Raw genomic sequence first — 22,240 nt, forward strand, 5'->3', positions numbered from 1 at the left:
TGCTTATTTCAAGATACTCGGTTAATTTTATCACTTGAGTTATTTATTAATTGTCTACCAAACCAAAAACAAATATATAAAAACTAACTAACTAAAGAGTAATGCCTAAAAAGTACAATATTACTGAGAATCTAATCAGAAATAGTATTGAAAAACAAAATAATAATGTAAAATATAATAATAAAAAAAGAACACATCCACATTAATAACTAAGACAAATTACCACTTTTACATTAAAATTATATTTTATATTATAAAACACATCCTCATTAATAATATTAATTATAATTTTAATGTAAAAGTGGTTATTTGTCTTAGTGTAATAAAGTCAGCAGTCTCTCTCTCTCTCTCTCTCTCTCTCTCTCTGGCGGGGGAGGAACAGGTTGAGTCACCTTAATCAGGAAGTTTAAGGTTGGGTGTCATTAAAACACGTCATAAAACACAGGATCGGTGCTTTCTAGCACACACATATACAACACCGGGCTGATCACTAGGAGAATATGGTAGGTTACATTTCATTTTGTTTTATAAACTTTGAGAAAATAAGCATGTATTGTGTAACAGCCGAGACAGCCATTCACACTCTTTTACATTAAAATAACTCTTTATTCTTCTTACTTCAAAACAACAAGTTTACAAGTTCCTCTAGTATTTTAGCGGGGGTCTGAATGGCTGAAGCACAGTTAAGTTAAAAGCCCCCATGAACTTGAAGCGTAGACAGTGTCGAAGTTGAGAAGGAGAATGTTGTTGTATTGTAGTGTCACTGGCAGTATATTAGAGTTTAGTCAGTTATGATTTTATTATAGCCCTGTGTCTGTAGGAGTTTTACACTCTATATGGTCTCTTATTTACTCAATGAATCAGAAACTCTGAGTGGAAAGTGTTGTAGAAGTAGGGGGAGATAACTATATGTCATTTATTGACACTGTAATTTAACAGATGACACCTGAAGTGTACAATTTAAATAAACAGATGATCACTGCTTTGTGTGTAACAAGTTCACTGCATTAAATATCTCAAATTTGAGTGTTTCAGCAATTAGTAAAAGCAAAAAGGAAAACTACACCTGATATAAACCTCTATACATTTATTTTGTTTATCAAATGCATTGGAGTACATGAGTATGTAATGTTACCATTATTCAAAGGCCTGAGCCACTTGGATGATCTGGAAACAGATAAAAATCTATTTCAAAGTTGTTGTTTTTTTTTTTTTTTTTTAAATAGCAAGTCACTACTGGGTTGATCTCCATGTATTTTGCATGCACTGAACACTTTCCACTGTTCTAGAAATAGTCCTCTACCTTCAAATAAATGCATGTTAAAATTCTGATAATATTGAAAATAAATATCAAATTCAACTCACAAACAACACTAACTGTTTGAAGGATAGATTACTCTTTTTAAACTGTTGTACTTCATATTTACTTTATTCTAATATGTATTGTAAATTATAAGACTAAATCTTTAAATATGGTTTTATTCTTTTTTTAATGTAATTTCTTTACAATATCCATGCATGAAATTGTGTATTATTCTGGGAGGAGGTTGATGGAGGATTGAATTGTACATATACATGAAATTTCATATTACAAATATATATACAGATAGCTCAAATAATTAATGAATATATTTATGAAGATCAAGTCATGTAATGCATAAAATATGTATATATAAAGATAATACCTTATATAAAAGTATTACCTTGTTATACTGTTTACGTTATATTTATTCAGAATGTTTATGTAAATATAAAATTTAATTGCAATTTATAACTTGCATTGTAGTGACTTCTTTATTTGTTTATGTTTCAGACGTATTCAGAAGCAAGAACATGTCAGAGCTGCATATGGATGACACAGCAGCTCTTACACTGAAAAACCTCAGAACATCACACATCCAACATACAACGGGATGCAGTCGGGGTGTTACCATCAACCTGCTGTCCTGGGCCAAGATGGACCTGACCTCCATGACCTGCAGATGAAGGTCAACTTCTTCCGTAAGCTGGGTTACTCTCCACAAGAGGTGAAGGCCGCCCTGAGGAAGCTCGGCCTGGGGACAGACACCAACGCGGTGCTCGGGGAGCTGGTGCGTTCAGGGGCGAAGGCCGTGCCCTCTTCTACCTCAGACAGTGATGATGGTGGGCCCCATCGGGAAGGAAGCTCATCTAGGGGACAGGACTCAACGCTGGAGGACAGCACTGAACCCGAAAGTGACCTGAAACCTATTGTTATTGATGGCAGCAACGTGGCCATGAGGTGAGGACATGGTACTTCTGGCCTTTTTCCTTCTAGAATTTTTCTTTAGTCTTTCAATAGAAACAGAATGGAGATTGAAAACTTAGCAGAGTTTAGAGTCTTTGCCAGTTTAACAAGTATCAACAAGTTGCAATCACAAAGGGAAATTCGTGACAGCTGCACTCTGGTTGTGAATAAACGCTTCCCAAGTTTTACAAGGCTTTCACTTTGATTCCACTTTTCTTTTTTTATGTTGGTTCACTTCATATTGCTGTAACAGTAGGAATGTTTTTTAGAGCGGATTTATAAAAAAATTAATATCACATCCAAATAATTCCACAAATTCAGACTCATTGATATTTCTTTATTTGGAAGAAACATCAATTGTTTAATAATTAATTTCAAAAGTAGTAACTAATGCATTTAATGTAATTTTACTTAGCACTTCCCATAGTGAATTGCTCATATTGCCTTCGGGCTTTAAACTTAGACCTGGTTTTTCTGAAAAGTCTTTCCTCTTCGTCCATGCTTCTCTGTTCTCCGGTATGCAAATTAAGGCACAGTTTAACCATTTTGCTTCCAGGAGGCCAAGGCCTCACGCTTAACATACTCTGCAACATTTTTGGTCATGCATTCTGCAAATGTTACAGTAGGGAATTTTGTGAAAGACATTCTTCCTTGAAATGAAAGGTTTATAAGTAGTCTAAGAGAGGTGGTAAATTACAAGACATCACAAACACTGTGGGTAAAAGTCTATTAATGCATTGATATTTGCGATAACATCTTGACGTAATGGAAATGGCTGTTTGTTCTCTTGAATCTATTGTTAGATGTAGCTTCCCAGTCAAAACAAACCATTCTGCCATCATTCCTGTGTGTCTTATCTCTGGTTTTTCTTAATCAGTAGTACTATAAACATATCGGACATGCATCTGTCAACAACTACAGTTTGCATTCCAGTTGTTGAACAGTTTTAGTATTCCTTAATGAGTTTATGCAACTCAGGTTGTGTTTCAGCTTGCCTTCTAGTTGCATTATTGCTATAAGTAAATGTATGTATATGTGTGTGTTTGTATGTATATTTATATATAACAGTTTATTCAATTAAATACTTATAAGTCATCCTGAGGCCCCCTAGTGGGCCCCGGACCCCTGGCAGCATTAAACTATTAAAACTGTCTGTATGTTTATGTAAAATGCACTACAAGGAATTTCTAACTACATTGCCCTCCACTAATATTGGCACCGTTGGTAAATTTGAGCAAAGGTGGCTGTGGAAATAAATCTGCATTGTTTAACCTTTTGATCTTTCATTCAAAAAATTCACAAAATTCAAACCTATCATTGAAGTAATACAATTAAAAGTTGGGGGAAACACACATCAAGAAATAAATGTCTTTTCTTCAATGCATGTTGGCCACATTCATTGGCACCCCTAGAAATTCTGAGTAAAATGTCTCCGAAGTATACTCCCATTCATATTTAGCTTTTTTTAGCACACCAGGGTGACTAGGAGCATGAAATTGCCCAGCCATGACTTCCTGTTCCACAGGATTATAAATATGAGGAACACAAAGGCCAAAGAATAGATAGAACAAAGAATATAGTTCTGATCTGCAGAACAAGATTGTTGAGCTTCACAAAATAGAAAGTGGCTGTAAGAAAATAGGTTAAGCATTAAAAATCCCCATATTCACCATCAGGGCAATAATTAAGAAGTTACAATCAACTAAAGATATTATAAATCTGCCTGGAAGAGGACGGTGTCTGTATCGTCCTAGTGCATGGTGAGGAGGAGAGTTTGAGAATCTGGAGAATTGCAGAGATTAGTTGAATCTTGGGGTCAGAAAGCCCTTCCATCAGAACAATGATCCAAAACAAACATCAAAATCAACACAAAAATGTCTCATTGAGCAAAACAATGAAGCATCTGCAATGGACGTCTCAGTTTCCTGAACTGAACCCTATAGAAAATGAGAGGAGTGAACTGAAGAGAAGAAGCTCACATGGAGCTATGAATCTGAAGGTTCTGGAGAGATTCTGCATGAAGGAATGTTGTCTGACCTCTTATCAGGTGTTGTCCAAACTGATCAGGCATTATAGGAGAAAACTCTGTTATATGTTGTTATCTTGGGGAAATGGCATTGCAATAATTGGGTGTCAATAACTGTGGCCAACGTGAACTACAGAAAACATTTATTTTATTCTACGTTTGTCCCCCCACTTGTTTTACTTCAATCATAGGTTAGAATTTTCTGAATCTTTTGAATGAAAGATCAAAAGGATAAACGATGCAGATTTATTTTCACAGCCACCTTTGCTCATATTTACCAAGGGTGCCAATATTAGTGGAGGGCACTGTATCTGAGCAATTCATGTGGTTTACTACAGGCAACACACATTGCCACACTACACATAATTATTAAAGAGCCATTTACACAAGACTTGTAAGGAGATGTAAAAAAAATAATTTGACATGGCATTAAAAACATTACATTCATGGTGTGAGACCTAACCACCAAAGGCTGCTAACGTGTACAGACCAGTGGTTTTTGGCATGCATATTCACTGATTTACTCATTTGCCAATTTAATTTCTCGGTCTCTTTTGTTCTCTTTCAGTCATGGGAACAAGGAAGTGTTTTCTTGTCGTGGGATTAAGTTGGCAGTTAATTACTTCCTTGACCGAGGACACAGGCATATCACTGTGTTTGTGCCTTCCTGGAGAAAAGAGCAGCCCAGGCCTGATGTACCTATTTCAGGTAGAGACACTCCCTCGGCACTTTTGGTAAAAATGAGTCATCACAGACCCATTTGTCTGAAAAGTAAAAACGCCCATCTGACTGCACAGACTCAGATATGCCTATACTTCATACTGGGAAAAAAATCTTTTTCTTCAGAAGGATTTTTGTCAGGATTTTCAGTAAACATAAACTACCATTCAAGAGTTTGGTGTCAGTAAGGTTCATTTTTAATAAATACTTGTATTCAGCAAGGATGCATTCAATTTGCAATGCATTCAAGAGAAAATGAAGACATTTATATTGTTACAAAAGATTTCTTTTTTTAAATAAATGCTTAATGTTCTATTTATTAAAGAATAAATAAATAAATAAATAAATAAATAGTGAAAAAGAAAAGCAGTACAACTGTTTTGAAGCTTTTGACTCTGTTGTACATTAATAAAGAAACAGTGTGTTCATATTTTAAAAAATTAACATGTCTTCTCATCTAGTTATGATTTCAAATATAGCGTAATTTGGTCAAATTTAGCTGTTCATTAGTTTATTGTTGTAAAACAGTCCCTGTGTACATCTGGTACTGATATGGCATACTAGTACAAAATTAACTTTGTATTAGGACTTCAGGTTTAACAGTCCAGAGGTGTTGATGTGGAGATGGTTATCTCACTTGTTTATGTCCCTGAACTATCTCTCTTTTGTTGTGAACGCCTCTGCTCAGATTCCTCAAATCAATTTGAGCAAGAACAGTAATAACAAAACAAGAAGAATAAGGAAGAGTTAAGTTTCCTGCATGCCTCAATGGGAATTCCCCACCAGGAAGTTCAAGAGATTTCCTTATCACCTTGAGTTTCACTGTGAATCTTTAATCGAGTCTGGTGCTGCGTGATGAATTATTGCCTCTTTCCTGGTTTATAGATGATGGCCTGTGTTCTTTGAAATCTTTCAGTTTACCACCTCCCTAAAGTAGCATTTGATATGGTTAAACTTTGGTGGATATTAAATGCTAATTTGGGGAAATAACCGTTTGTTTTGTATCTGTAATGTAGAAAACTCATCAAGCAAGAGAAGTTGCATCGAAAATGTGTAATAACTTAATGGATTGTCCATAATACTTGTCAAATTGTTTCAAATTGATGGGTGTTATGGTCCAGTTATTCTATCAGTGACTGGCAAATAATGTACCATGACTTTAAGAAAGACAGCCTTCATTCCAAAGTCATGCTAAAATTGTCTTCAAAGGCAAAGAAAAATGTGTTTGTCTTTATTTCCAGATCAGCATATTTTGGAAGAGCTGGAAAGGAAAAAGATTCTTGTATTTACACCTTCACGAAGGGTCGGAGGAAAGCGTGTGGTCTGCTACGATGATCGCTTTATTGTCAAATTAGCTCACGATCTGGATGGGGTTATAGTGTCGAACGACACATATCGTGATCTGCAAAGTGAACGTCCAGATTGGAAACGTTGCATTGAGGAGAGATTGCTTATGTACTCCTTTGTTAATGACAAGTACGTTCTTACAACTATTCTTCAATAGCTGCTAAGGCAGTACCTCATCTTATTCCTATTCATTTATTTAACATCATCATCACCATCTTGCACAGGTTCATGCCACCTGATGACCCTCTCGGCCATCATGGACCCAATTTAGATAATTTTCTTCGGAAAAAGGTGATCATGGTTGAACCCAAGCGACAGTTATGTCCATATGGTAAGTAATTATCAGTTTCTGTCATTCAGAATCACATATGCCTTATTAACCACAAAATACTAATTGAAATACATTTTGTAGGGCAGTCAATTTGTGTAAGTACAGTGCAATTAATTATAAAATATAGCCCAATAAAAAATGGACATCATTAATCATGCCCAATGACTCATCCCATATTTTGTAATAATGGATTTTCCTTCCATCAAAGACATTCAAGCTGGATTTAACAACCTGTAGGCCAGTGATAAGCATATGCTCAATTATAAGAAAACAAAGCAAAATGGTATATTGACTTCGTAAACAATAGTAAAGTCTGTTTTCAGCTGCCACATTAATGCAATTTTCTTCAGTTGGCGGCCTTTTCTTAGCAATAGTGATATATTTGATTTGTTTAATTTAATTAAATTGATTATATTTCCAGTAGTTTGCTAATTAAAAATTTCATAATTATATTTTTGGTGTCAGCTAGAAAACATTTACATGAAGTTAAAGTTCAAAAATCACATTATTTTACTAATACTTCACATTGCTGCAGCAACTATATTTATGACTGACACTCACTGTCCTGCCTCTTTAAAGCCCTTCTTTCTGAAAAGCCCAGTCTGCTCTGATTGGTCAGCCACTTAAAGTGTGTATCAAAAATGTAAATTCCTTTACCATAACTAGGCTTTAGCTCCAGAGGCTTCATGGGCAGCTGTAAACAGACCGATGACTATGGTAACTGTTGTGTTGGTTTTGGAATTTTGGAATACAATCTCCAAACAGCATCTATTTGATATAGTAAAGTCACCTATGCAACTGTTCCTTGAGGGTAGGCCAGAGTAGCCAGTAAGCAATTATGCATTCTGCAAATATGTAACATAGTGATGGATATAAAAGAATGACTAAAAAAAAGACTTTTCAGGCAAGTGTTTTTTGCTGGAGAGATTAATTCCCATTGTGTCAACTTCATTATCAGGGGTGTTCAATCCTACTCCTTGAGGTCAAACGTCCTGCAATAATTAGTTTCTAATTTAGTTTCTAGTGAGTGAACTGGAAGTTTCTAGTGAGTCTAAAGACCTTGATTTGTTTTAGGTATGTTTAATTAGGGTTGAAGCTAAACTTTGCAGACAGGTTAGGTTTTATCAAGCAGGACTGTGGCTTTCAAGAACCGGCATTGGCCACCTCTGAAGTGCACCAAGGATGGGCAAATCTGGTCTTGTAGGGCTACTGTCCTGCAGAGTTAACTACATCCCTAATAAAACAGACTTGAAAAATCTTACCTATGTCTCCAGGGTTACAAAAAAACAGACAGGTGTCTTTGATTATGAATGGAAATAAGCTCAAGACAGCAACCCTCCAGGACTGATTAATTCCTGAAGTAGACCTTATATCGCATTTGTCTTTTTACTTTTCAGGGAAAAAATGCACATATGGGATCAAGTGCAAATTCTACCACCCAGAGCGAACAAACCAGTCACAGCGTTCTCTAGCCGATGAGCTTCGAGAGAATGCCAGGCTATCTGGTTCAAAAGAGGACAGCAGAGTAACTGGGCCACTAAGAGGCGTGTACCCAAGAAATGACCCTGGTTTTGGGTCCTGCTCACCCTCCTTGGAGCAAGAACTGGAAGAAAAGCTCAACTTGGATCCCAAGAGCTGTGATGGTAGGGATGTTATGCTCCAGTACTGGGATGACATTTTGTCCACAAAAAAGCCCTTATATACAGCCACAATGGGACAACATGGTGCTTCGGCAGAAAGAACCAGTCTGCTAACACCTTACCAAACAAACCCTTCCTCTATTTTCAGTTCTGACTCAGGGCTTGGATCCTACCAAAGCCAGTTTTCAGATCCATCACAGAGTATTGAGTTGCATAGGATGAGATCCAATCATTCACCGATGTCAGGTAACCCTGGTGTACCTGCAGGTGGTCAGTGCTACTATGACAACATGAGTCCTTACTACAACCATCAGCCCAACTTTGGTGCCTGCAGCTCCCTACCTCTGCCTAACCCTGTCCATCGTTACAGTCATACTACTTACAGTGATAGGTCTTACCCTTATTTCTTACCACAGGCAACTAGTTTACCCGAACCTTTCCCCTGTCCTAGCTCGCCCATGTCTCATGGTGTCTATGGAAGCCATAAGCACTCTGGCATGCCAAAGTCCAATGCTTTCCAGGAAGAAAGAGAGGAGGTCAGGAAGAAGCTTCATGCAATTTTCAATCCGCATCATGTAAACAAAGTTATGGAAATGTTCCCGCAGCTGAAAGATGCACAGCAGTTGGCGGCAGAGGTTCTCAAACTCAAGTCCAAGGGAGAGTTCTTCTGATTCATTGAAACTGTGGGATCATAAAAAAGACAGCATGCCAAACTTTTGAAAAGAAAGAGTCTCTATGCTCTCAGAAAAAAAAAGTGCAAATACTGTACCTTTAGGAGTACTACTTTGCTCGTAAAAGCTTTGTAGTTGTACTTAGTATTAAAGGGACCTATTAGTAGTGGAAAATGTTCCTATTACAACTTTAAGGTACTAGAAAATACCTTTTAGAGGGAGGTAAGATACAAACTTGTCAATTTAGTGGTACAACAGTTTGTCTTTGGGGATCTCCCCAAACTTTGTACCTTTTATCTTTAAAATTTCACAGTAGTACTTTAAAGGTACTAATTACTACTCTAAGGTATTAATGTGCACAATTTTTAGGGGTAGATAGGGTACAAACATATCCTTATATGGGTATCATAGTAGTTATTTAAAGATACCCATTACAACTCTAGTAATATGCACCTTTTAGGAGTAGATAATGTACAAACTTGGCCCTTTAGGGGTGCAACAGCTTGACACTGGGACCTTCCCTGAACTTTATACTTTTTTTATCACCTAGATTCATAGTAGTACTTTTAAAGGTACCTATTACCACTACTTTTACTTACTACTACTTACTACCTATTACTAATATGCACCTTCGAGGGGTAGATAAGGTAAAAACTTGTCCATTTAAGGGTACTGCCCCATTGACAAGGTGTTGAACTTCTAAATGTACAGTTATTTCAATTGTACTTTTATTTCTGCAGCTTTGATTTCTCTTTTCTGTTTTGTGCTCTTTGAAGTCTCCAAAACCTTAATGACTTATCACATAGTATTTGTGGTAACTCTGTATGACTACGAAGTCAAATGTGTGTCTAGATATTTTTTAAGAGGTTGATGCAAATTGCATCAATTGTTGCTCCTAACGTGTAGCAAACTGTACAGTACCTTGGCTCGAAGGCTACAGATTTGGTTTTGAACAGAACCTAAAATGTAATTTGAGCAGTCTAAATATAGACATATGTAATTGCAGTCAAGGAACGGACCTGTTTTAAATGTTAAGAGTAATTTTGTAGTTAGCATGTCTGCCGCCAATTGTTCATTCGAATCAGCTCCACCACAGAATCGCTTAAAATAATAGGTGTGATTCCTTGTCTCCTGCACTCTTTTCATTGTATTTCTTTGTTTGGGTTAATAGGGGTGGGAATCCCCTGATTGATTTTTATTACAATACTTCAAGCACTGTGATTTGACTCTGTGGCGAATTGCATTTTGAAAACTTATCACAGAGCTGGACATCATATTTCATTGTGCTTCAATGTTATGTTTCATATCAGTTTGGTTCTGCTACTATTTGATCATTTAAAATGTACAAATGACATCTCACGTCTTTCCTTCTATGCAAAACTGACTTCCATCATCGCATTGTTCTTTGCACAAATTAGTCATGATTTTACTATTAAGCTGTGAAAAAAAAAACATTGACATATATAATAAAATGCATACAAAGACATTTTCCATGCAACCAGTGACACCATAATTAGTAAATGACAAACACAATCTTCATTAACCTTTTTATAATAAACATGAATAAGGGAATATGCACATTTCTTATGTGTTCACTTTATTGGTTTGAAAATAACTTGTAGTTTGAATAATCCTGCAGAAAAATTTTGCAATCCTATCCAAGTTTTAAAGTATGCACATACTGTAGTCTCTAAATTAATATGAGCTGTAAAAACACTACATACATCATAGTTATTAAAGAAGGGAAGAAAAAAGCATGTTTTTAACAGTTTTAGATAAACTACATACCAAGGAATTCCACATACATGAGTGTTTTATGTTAACTAAATATTAACACGCTGGGAAACCTGCTGTTGTCACGACATAAGATGTTTCTGTGAAATAGTTTCTGTTTTGATTTTAATTGTGACTGATGGCTCTGTTTTATCTGGCATCCGAAGTATGTACTGAAACTACAATCCATTTTAATCCATGACTTAAACACACCTTCATAATTCCACATGTTTGGTGCTATTTGTTTCTTTATTAAATTGTATTATTATAACTACAGATTTCAAAGAACTGTTCATCTGTCTGATGGCAATGATGATTTGCATGAATATAATGCATGTGGGTAAATGTGTTTGCCAATGTTATTTTTGCCTTTACTGCTGAAAGCCGTTTGCAATGGAACTCTGTTATATAAATATAATTGTTGTGACACGAACAATTGTATCTATGACTTATCCACATTATTTACAAAAGGATGTCGAGTATGACAGTTTATTTGATTTGAATAGTAAATCTGGGGAGATCTCTGCCATGTGTCAACATTCAATGTCAAATTATTTATAAATGTATCTCTCTCGCTCTCTCTCTTTGTGTGTGTGTGTGTGTGTGTCCTTCCCTCCCCTTTGGACAATATATTTATCTCTTTACATCTACAAGGAAGAAGGAAGTTCACAGGCGCAAAACATTTTTATGAAAATGCAAAGCAGCTCCATGTAAATCATGTGATCATTGTTTTTTTTTGTTTTTTGTTTTTGGAGGGGGGGGGGGGGTCGTTATCTTAATCCATAGGAATGTGATTTGCTGTTTTTGTAAGAGGAAGTACAGAGACAAAAATATGAGCCAAACCAAAAAATGAAAAAAAAAAAAACGCTTGCATAAGACATGTGTAACATTATTACATCTTAACAAACATTTGTTAACATTATCTGTTAGTATTATCTTTTACCTTTGAGTAATCTGTGAGTAAACATGTTTGAAACTAAAAATCATCTTAATTTCCATGAATGAGTTGTAACAGTGTCATGCGTCAGTTCAGTCTCTTTCCTGAAACATCAGAACACATCCTTCAGTAAACAAGGAAAATCTTGATGACTACAAAGAACAATGCAGCAGAGGAGACTGGTTTTTACCTCATATTTACCTCATAAACGTCAGCTCCATCCATGTTTAATAGGGTGTATGCTTCATTTGCATTAACGGATATTGGCAATAAGTAGACCTGCATGGAATGCGTGTCAACAGAATTCCACAGAATTTAAATCACTCTTTTACACATACCTGTTCCTTTTATGGAAATATTTTGGCTAACTTGATCTGTTTAAGCTACCGATATGAGTCTGCTTATCTCAGCCCTGCTGATATTCCAGTATGTATTTTAAAGACAGAATTTCCTCAACAGTCATAAATATGAAAAAGTGCAGATTCCAGTCAACAGGTAACAGGTCAAAGAAACCCACATAAAGCATCAAAACCGAGAGAACATCCAAAATCATGTACTTTCTCAAAAGTGATTGTTAGTGAGTACAGTGTAAAAGTGTAAATGTGAGTACAGAGGTCGTCTGGGACATTAAATGTCATCAAAGCAAACAGGTAAACTACCGTATTTTCCAGACTATAAGTCGCACTTTTTTTCATAGTTTGGCTGGTCATGCGACTTATAGTCATGTGCGACTTATCAAAATTAATTTGACATGAACAGAGAGAAATGAACCAAGAGAAAACATTACCGTCTCCAGCCACGAGAGGGAGCTCTATGCTGCTCGGTGCTCCTGTAGTCTACACTGAAGACATAGAGCGCCCTCTCGCGGCTGGAGACGGTAATGTTTTCCTTTGGTGCTTGGTTCTAAATAAATGTGACTTATAGTCCAGTGCGACTTATATATGTTTTTTTTCCTCGTCATGATGTATTTTTGGACTGATGCGACTTATACTCAGGTGCAACTTATAGTCAAATAAATATGGAGACTCATTGTGTTTATTGTCAAACTCTTGCAAAATATTCTAGCTCAAACTTTCAGGGAAAATGTTTTTATTCAAAGACTGAAGACTGAGTTGGTAGATCAGTGTTGGCAACATTGAAGTCGTGTGACTGGAGTAGCCTACGTTTCTACTTCCTACTTTCTGCAATAATCCAAGAGCCAATAAAAAAAATTGTTTTGTCGATGGAACCAGGGTGACTTCTGGGTTGGCTTACACAAATGTCACCATTGCAGTGCTCTATTGTGGATCCATACAGCAAAAAGTGTTCCAATAAGACCATCTACTCCCAAGCCATTAACAATTTACTGAATGCTACAAACGCACCATGTCCAGAGTCACTGAAGGGAAAGAGGAAATTTTGAAAAAAAAAAAATATTTCTGAAGTAAATAAGAATAATGAAGACAAAGTATTTTAAAAGAGCATTTCTCAAAACTGCCATACGGGTAGCAGTATTTAAAAAAAAATTGTAAAAATTTTTTTGATGCATTCCTGGGTTTATTTGTTTGTTTGTTTTTTCACACCAAAGATTGACAACAAGACAAGCTAAGAGTTGTACCTAATTACAAAAGAATATGTTGTGCAACATTCTAACACAGATAGCTGGAAGCATAGAACAGGTCATGTGTTTACTGTCGACGACTAGTGTAGACAGTAGCTGCACCCGAAAGCTGAAAAAAATACTGCCTCTGCAGGATACTAAGGTGGCAAGGCACTTGTAATCTAATGATTATGTCACATCTAATCTAAATGATTTTTGAAGGCAGCACAGTGTCCTTCACTACACAGTCCTGTGTGTTCCATTACGTGACAGTTGAGCTAAAAAATAAAGATGGTGCAAAAATAAAGTGGTTGGTGGTAATTTTTTACCACTTTCAATGTAATTTCTAGCAGGAAATTAGCGTTGTAGTAATTAAATATTTGCTTATTTATGAATAAGTCTCTACATTTTTTATACACCACTAAACTGTTTTGATGCCTTATAAGTCTATATGAAGTGAGTTTGGGGAGGTACCTTTGTTCACAAACACTGCCTGCAAAGTCATTGCCTGATAGATCAGCAATTCAGCTACATAAGTATTCGGTTTCACTGAAATTAACAAGTTCTGTTTGCTTTTGGTGTAATGCATTACGCTGTTCTCATCTGGTGTAGACAGGGTGTAGAAATTGTCAGTTAAAGGGCTAGTTCACCCAAAAATATAGAATAAAGGCTTCCTGTAGCAAAACAATGCATTTTGGTAAAAAAAAAAAAGAAAAAAAATAAATATATATATATCCATATTCATAACTTAATACAGTAATCACTTTAATATAGCTTGCGCTCACTGTTGTAAATGGAAGTAGTTCTGTGCGGATGACGTATGTAGGTCGACTTTGTGCCGGTCAGAAGTGACAAAAACAGAAACGCAGCGGAGAGATCAAAACAAAACAATGGTCACTAATTAGAAGAACAAAACTAGGATTTTTAAAGAAGAATCTCGGAGGATTTCGATATAAGCAAAAAGGAGACTGGTTTTCCTTTGCTAAAGTAAGGAAACTTTGCTTCCTTTGCTCCTGTAAACAAATGTTGGTTTTGTTGGCGCAAGCTAGATTAAAGTGATTATTACAGGTTTGAATATGTTTTACAAAAACACATCGATTCGCTACAGGAGGCCTTTGTTCACCCCCCGGAGCCATGCAAAACACTTTTTTTTATGGAAAGGTGCTTTGCTCGCTGATTGCCATGATAGAGCTTTAAAGATCAAAGACAGTTTTTAACTCCGACTGGAGTCATATACACCTAGGATACCTCGGGGTGAGTAAAACACAGTCTAATTTAGATTTTTGGGTGAACTAACCATTTAACTCTAAACTTTAGCATTTGTTTCTGTAGCACAAAACACAACTTTCAGACCAGTGTTGGTGGCAATGCATTAACAAGTAACGTGAGCAACGTAATCAAATGACTTTTTTCAAGTAACTATTCTTCATGCAATCCTGAATGGTAGCACAACTGAAAGGTTTTCCTCCATTTCATTTCACTTTTGGTGTGAAAGGGTTTTTACATTTGCCAAAAATATCCCAGATAAGAAAAAGTAATGCAAAAGTAATGTAATGCATTACTATCCATAAAAAGTAACTAAGTAATGCATTTACTTTAGTTATTTTTTTTTTTTTTTTTTGTGGAAGCAACACAATATTGTAATGCATTACTTTTAAAAGTAACTTAATCATTCACGAATAAAACAATGTGTTTCACCATGTTGCAGTGGTTGTGTGGATTTGTTTGAAACTATTTTAATCTACATTGCCTTTTATTAATAGCGTAGAAATATTGCACTGCTCACACAAATCATTTTCAATTTTCATACACCAGAGGGCTAAATTACTGTACTTTGCTCTTCCTTATGTAGTAGTGCATTAAACTGTTAACTTAAAGAATAGTTAAAGAATAGTTCACCCAAAAATCATAATTATGTCATTAATAACTTACCCTCATGTCGTTCCAAACCTGTGAGACCTCCGTTTATCTTCGGAACACAGTTTAAGATATTTTAGATTTAGTCCGAGAGCTCTCAGTCCCTCCATTGAAGCTGTGTGTACGGTCTACTGTCCATGCCCAGAAAGGTAAGAAACACATCATCAAAGTAGTCCATGTGACATCAGAGGGTCAGTTTTTTGAAGCATCGAAAATACTTCTCTTCCGTGTCTGTTGTGAGAGAGAGTTCAAAACAAAGCAGTTTGTGATATACAGCTCACGAACAAATCATTCGATGTAACCGGATCTTTTTGAACCAGTTCACCAAATCGAATTGAATCGTTTTAAACGGTTTGTGTCTCCAATACACATTAATCCACAAATGACTTAAGCTGTTAACTTTTTTAACGTGGCTGACACTCCCTCTGAGCTCAAACAAACCAGTATCCCGGAGTAATTCATGTACTCAAACAGTTCACTGACTGAACTGCTGTGAAGAGAGAACTGAAGATGAACACCGAGCCGAGCCAGATAATGAATGAAAGATTGACTCGTTCACGAGTCAAGAACCGGTTGCATCGGTTTTCGGTTCACCAGTAGTTCTTTCGGACAGTTCGATTCAATAAACCGGTTGAAGAAAACGGTTCACCGGTTCTTTTGCGCTCGACGTAATGGCGTCATTTGCAATGATTGCCCTTGATTCAAGCCTTAGGTTTACCCGCGCTCATAACACTAGCACAGAATCAGTTCAGAATCAATCACCAAAAGAATCAGTTCAGTTCAGTGCAGTATCATCAGCTCCACGGTTCTTGATTCGGACGTGTCTGACAGAAACGGTTCTTGACTCGTGAATGAGTATATTATACTGATGATATAAAAGCTTGCATTTCAAAAAATACAAACTCAGAGAACAAGATTAAATTACGTTTGGCAAAAATGAATGAATAAATGTCATACCATCTAATGGGCTTCCTGTTGAGCACTTCCTATGACTAATGATGACTTTAAAAGAAAGGTTTGTGTAAAGTGATGCCAAAGGGTCATTACATTTACATTTATTTACATTTATTCATTTAGCAGAAGCTTTTATCCAAAGCGACTTACAGATGAAGACACTGGAAGCAATCAAAAACAACAAAAAGAGCAATGATATATAAGTGCTATAACAAGTCACAGTTAGGTTAACACAGATTTTAACTAATATAATAAATAAAAAGAAAACAGAATAGAATAAAAAAATAAAAGAATAGAGCAAGCTAGTTAGAGGTCTTTACACACACACACACACACATACATATACAATTGCATAATAAATGAAAAGAAAATAGAATACAAAAAGATTAGAAAGGTAGTTAGATTTTTTAAGAATAGAATTAGAATAGTGAGTGTTAAAGTTAGAGGGTCAAATAAAGATAGAAGAGATGGGTTTTAAGCCGATTCTTGAAGATGGCTAAGGACTCATCTGCTCGGATTGAGTTGGGGAGGTCATTTCACCAGAAGGGAACAAGGTTCTAGAGGGCACATAAGTCTGAAGTAACAAATTTAGGTAAATGGGTGCAGAGCCAGTGGTATTTTGTAGGCAAACATCAATGCCTTGAATTTTATGCGAGCAGCTATTGGAAGCCAGTGTAAATTGATAAACAGAGGTGTGACGTGTATTCTTTTTGGCTCATTAAAAATTAATCTTGCTGCCGCGTTCTGAATTAATTGTAAAGGTTTGATAGAATTGGCTGGAAGACCTGCCAAGACAGCATTGCAATAGTCCAGCCTGGACAGAACAAGAGCTTGAACAAGGAGTTGTACAGCATGTTTCCAAAGAAAGGGCTTTACACCAAGCATTTTTGAGTACTGCGACCCATGAGCATCAATTTTAGCCATCCCCGTAAATTAACATATGAAATAGTTATAGCATTATCAAAAAAGCATACCTAGGCCTATATGTTGCATTTAGCAGAAGTGCCAGGCGATAAAAGCAGCAATGCAGATGAAGCAATAGTGTCACAGGTGGTTCTTTATTATGGATTTATGAGTTCCACGTATCTGGTCTCTAAGATTATGTTGTCTCTTTTGCAGCTTCACAAACCGCATCTCCCATGATGCTCTCTGATTTGCATCTCTATCTTAAGCTCTTGTATCTCCCCCTCAGACTTTAGCAGTCTCCTGAACTCTCTTTCTTCTTGAAGTTTTTTTTTTTTTTTTTTTTTTTTTTTGGCACTTGTGAAAATTGTTTTCTGGTTTGGCCTTTTCTCTGAGACTGCATTTACATTTGTCCATGAGAGTTGCTTGACATCCTGGACAGCTACTGATTTATATATAAAAAAATTTAGTATTAATATTTTGGTAAATGTTGATTCTGTTTTGATATGGATAATGGAGTCAAAACACTTAATACACTCTAAAAAAAAAAAAAAAAAAAAACTAATTCACTGTCACTCACTATTTACTAACTTATATATCATACAAAACCTCAGTGAATTTTTACATATGTGAATATGAATATATCTATGTTGTTTTTTTTTCGTATGTACAATGAAAGTCAATGGAGGCCAGTTTTCTTTGGCACTCAATTTACTTTTTTACTGTATTGACAAAAACATAATGTCTTTTGTTTTCCTCTGGAGAAAGAAAGTGGCAGATTTTTTGAACAACATGAGGGTTCCTAATCAATAACAGACTGTTAATTTTGGGGTGAACTTCCCTTTAAATCCTTTAAATCCATGATAAACTCAGATATAAACTCTTTTGCTCTGCTTTATTTTAAAAGGTTTCTTAATTTGAAGACTAAAGTGAGTTGCAATGCGAGTTTGTCAGAATCCTTATAATTTCACAAAACTAGTGTGCCATCTATTGGACAGGTGCAGGTATTACATTTACATTATAATTGGTAAACAGTCAGAGGACTTTGCCTTCTTTGCATAATAACTGAATGATGACTTTAGTGTGATATTTGGATTTACCTGTGGTCAGTTTTGATGAGGGTTTATGGTCAATCTCAGCTGTGGATTTTAGAACACAAAATGGGCTGACCTATAGTACAAATAACATTTGTGAAGTGACATTCAGCCAAGTATGGTGACCCATAACCATTAACCCATTAACTTTATATATTTGAATCGCTTTACCAATGATTTGTATAGAAGAACAGTAAATCTAAAACATATGTATAGAATGCATTAACACTGGGATTAACTGAAGATGACATAATTACCCAGAAAAACCTCCATGTGCACAACAGGTCCTTGAGAGTCCAGACAACTGCTGACCACCGTACATAAGTAGCCATTTTATGACGATTTTCCATGGTGCTCTATTGCCGGCAAAATATATAAATAAACACAATACAAGCCAAGCTGTTGTGTATATTAAGGCCTTAGATTCTCATTTATTTAAGGTTTACCGGAACAGAGGACGATCAACCGTTGTTGCTTTGTGAGAAAGAAGAATCTATACTGGAATTTATTTGCTTAAAAACATTGAAGCAAATACTTTGATACAATGCCTGGTTGAATGCTTTAGTAGCTGAATGAAGATCCTTCTTGAACTTCACTGCATAAGAATGTATCTCTTGGTTTGTTTATCTTGATTTGGTTATCCAATGGCATCCAAGCCTGTTGCAGACCCGTCGAGAGTCTACAGACATAATCCTGTCTAATCTGATTAGTGACTGGTTTATGCACTTCTCTTGTGTCCCATCACATACCAATCCAGTGTCCTAAAATGTCCTTTTGTAACAAACTACACAATCATAATGATAATGCATTACTATTTAAAGATTAATTAGAATTTTTTTATAAAGTAATGTTAACTTTTTTCCACAGTAATAAATAAAAAGATCTTTATGACGTAGAAACCTTTTTTTTTAACAGCCTCCAAGTATTATAATTTAATTATGTAACTATATTTTGTGATATTGAGTAGTTATGACTACTTTTTATGTTTGTTTGTTTGTTTTTTTCGTATTACATTTGTCACAGCAACCATAAAGTGTCATAATACTTTTTGTTTTCATTTCAACACTTTATATATTGGTTTCTCATATCAAACAATTATTGAAACTTAGTTCACCCATAAATTACATTTTGCTTAAAATATTTGAGAAAAATATTTTAAATATTTCAGCAATGGATCATCTGCAGTGAATGGGAGCTGTCAGAATAAGAGTACAAACAACTGATAAAAACATCACAATAATTTATAAACCTTTACTTCCAGTCCATAATCCATAATAACACTTCCTTCTATGAAAATGTCCATCCCCTGTTGTCCTCTCACACCAAAATTTCAAAACACTTGAACGAGTTGTGTTCAACCAAGTCTCTGCCTTTCTCACAGAGAACAACCTCCTGGACAGCTACTAATCTGGCTTCAGAAGTGGACATTCGACCGAGACTGTCTTGCTTTCAGTTGCTGAAGCCATAAGAACAACTCTTGTCAGAAGAGTGGCTTCCAAATCTTCTTTAATTATCTTGATGGATCTGTCTGCTGCTTTTGATATGGTGAACCAACATATTCTCCTGTCAACTCTATTAGAAAATGGCATCTCAGGAAAAGTAATTAATGTTTGCCTACAAAACCACCACTGGCTTCAGAGTTATGTGCCCTCTAGAAGCTTGCATTCTGCAAGTGAACAATGTATTATTGTGCCATCTCAAAGAGACACGAAATCACTTTCACTGACTTTTTCATTAACTGTTCCCTCTTGGTGGAATGACCCAATTCAATCCGAGCAGCTGTCCTTCAACTAAAAACAAATATGTTTCATCAACCTCTAACTCTAGCACTTTGTATTATATTTTTATTTTACTTTATTTATTTATGTTCTTTTATATAAAAAAAACTAACACAAGCTTTCTATTTTTTTCTATTCCATCTGCTTGTTTTTCTTTGTGTGTGTGTGTGTGTGTGTGTATTGTGACGAGTCAGCTCCCACGGCACCAGAGACGTGAGCTGCCGGACCCGCGATCCAGATGAAAACCGCACCCGTTTACACGGCCAATGGGCCAGGATGCCAGGATGTCCATCCCCTGCAAGCACCGCTTCCGACGAGCAGGATACGGCCGCCAGAAGAAACCACCACCCCTTGCACCCCGGAACGAAGAGGGGAGTGCGTGCGGCCACCAGACTCCACCCCTTACATGGACACCCTGTTTATTTTGGACACTCTCCTCCTTTGGCCACTTTTATTCCTTCCTATGTTTTATTTTCTGTTAATAAAAGCCTCTCCAAGGCCTGAATCCACGGCCACTGTGCCTGTGTTTGGCTCCTCCCTTGACACTGGTGAAGAATGCGGGCAAAGGCGGAGCCTAAACAGCGCAGTTGGGAAACACTTGATGACATTACTCCCTCTCGCTCGCAGAAGACCTAGACTGGGACGCAGGAACGATGGAGACGGCCTCCCAGTCACACAAGGGGTAAGTGACTTCTCTTTTATTGTCATTTTACCCTGTGGTTGGTTGAGGCTGTCGACTGAAACTCGGTTTCTCTGTCCCTGTTCCGGTGCGCTGCGAGAGGGAGGACTGCCCGGAAAAGAAATTACCGCCCCACTCCGACTATTTGGAGACTGGTTGAAGATGGTAGCAGCCCCATGTGGGCGGCGCCCTGATGATGGGGATGTCGCCTGGGAAGGGGAATGTGTCGAGTCAACTGCCTCCTCCCTGATTATCAACGGCACCCCGTCCTAAATCGCCGCCCTTCACCAGGCTCTCGATAGGAGTGGGTGTGTGAGAGAGGAGGGGCACTGGCTGGGCCAAGGCTGGTGGCGTGTGATGGGGCACACCTGATGTGAATGAAGCCTCATCAACACCGCTGTTTAAAAGTCCAACACACCTCTACTCGGGAGACCGGTCTCTTCCCCGTGCATGCACACTGGTGTCCTCGTGGGTCCAGGAAAGGTGCGAGGTGGGACTCCTGCGCCACCAGAGACGTGACCCGCCAGACCCATGATCCGGATGAGAACTGCACCAGTTTACATGGCTGACGGGCCAGGATGCCGGGCCGTCCATCACCTGCAAGCGTCGTGGCCGACGAGTAGGATGCGGCCGCTAGAAGAAGCCCAGCTTTTCACAGCTAGACAGAATTTCTTTTCAAACCTTATAAACCGTAACTTAAACAACACTTGTCTGCAGCACAGCAGAGAGACAGCACTCATTAAGATAATAAATGATATTTGCTTAAATTGTGACTCTGGCAAAATATCGGTGCTGGTATTGCTAGATCTCAGTGCTGCGTTTGAAACTGTCGATCATAACATATCTACAGAGACTAGAAAACTGGGTCGGGCTTTCTGGGATGGTACTCAAATGGTTCAGGTCATACTTAGAAGGCAGAGGCTATTTTGTGAGTCTAGGAGAGCATATGTCTAAGGGTGTACTCACACTAGCCAGTTTGAACCGTGCCCGAGTGCGTTTGACCACCAAAGCGTGGTTCGTTTGACTAGTGTGAGTGCTCCGAATCGTGCCCGGGCGCGGCTCGATTAGCCGGCCCTGGCCCGCTTGGAAGAGGTGGGCCAGGGCACGGTTCAGTTGGACTCGGGCGCGGTTCGCATGCAGTGTGAGCGCTAACCGTGCTGGAGCACGGAAAAGGACGAGTTGTGTCACGGTTTTGCGACGCTCCAAAACCAACATGGCAGGGAAAGGGTCGCTTTGGTCTACGGCAGAGGTGCAAAACGCATACGTCCATGACGTGGAGTCCCACAAGGCTCAATTCTTGCACTTGTTTAGCCTGTACAGTATATGCTTCCTCTAAGTCAAATAATGAGAAAGAATGTGCCAGAACTTTATTCAGTTAAACAAGGAAAAAACTGAAGTCAATGCATTTGGAAACAAAGATGAATTTTCAAGGTGAATGCATACCTTGACTCTAATTCGCAAGAATTAGATGTTTTGTTTCCAGTCAAGACTTGGAGAAACGTGTTCATGCCTTTATCACCAGCAGGGTGGACTATTGTAATGGGCTCCTCACCAGCCTTCCCAAAAAGACCATTAGACAGCTGCAGCTCATCCAGAACGCTGCTGCCAGGATTCTGACTAGAACC

At 37.4% G+C, this 22,240-nt stretch overlaps 1 protein-coding gene across 1 annotated transcript; it reads left to right on the plus strand.

Moving 5' to 3' along the window:
• Nucleotides 1-423: 423 nt before the first annotated feature.
• LOC128030875 (endoribonuclease ZC3H12A) lies at nt 424-11,488 on the plus strand. The gene is made up of 6 exons (XM_052618948.1): nt 424-503; nt 1,814-2,260; nt 4,861-5,000; nt 6,254-6,488; nt 6,584-6,690; nt 8,088-11,488. Exons 2-6 carry the CDS (start codon nt 1,914-1,916, stop codon nt 8,999-9,001), a joined length of 1,743 nt encoding a protein of 580 aa, XP_052474908.1. The 5' UTR covers nt 424-503; nt 1,814-1,913; the 3' UTR covers nt 9,002-11,488.
• Nucleotides 11,489-22,240: the final 10,752 nt, after the last annotated feature.

The sequence above is a fragment of the Carassius gibelio genome, chromosome A16 (genome assembly GCF_023724105.1).
Source record: "Carassius gibelio isolate Cgi1373 ecotype wild population from Czech Republic chromosome A16, carGib1.2-hapl.c, whole genome shotgun sequence".
Taxonomy (NCBI): Eukaryota; Metazoa; Chordata; class Actinopteri; order Cypriniformes; family Cyprinidae; genus Carassius; species Carassius gibelio.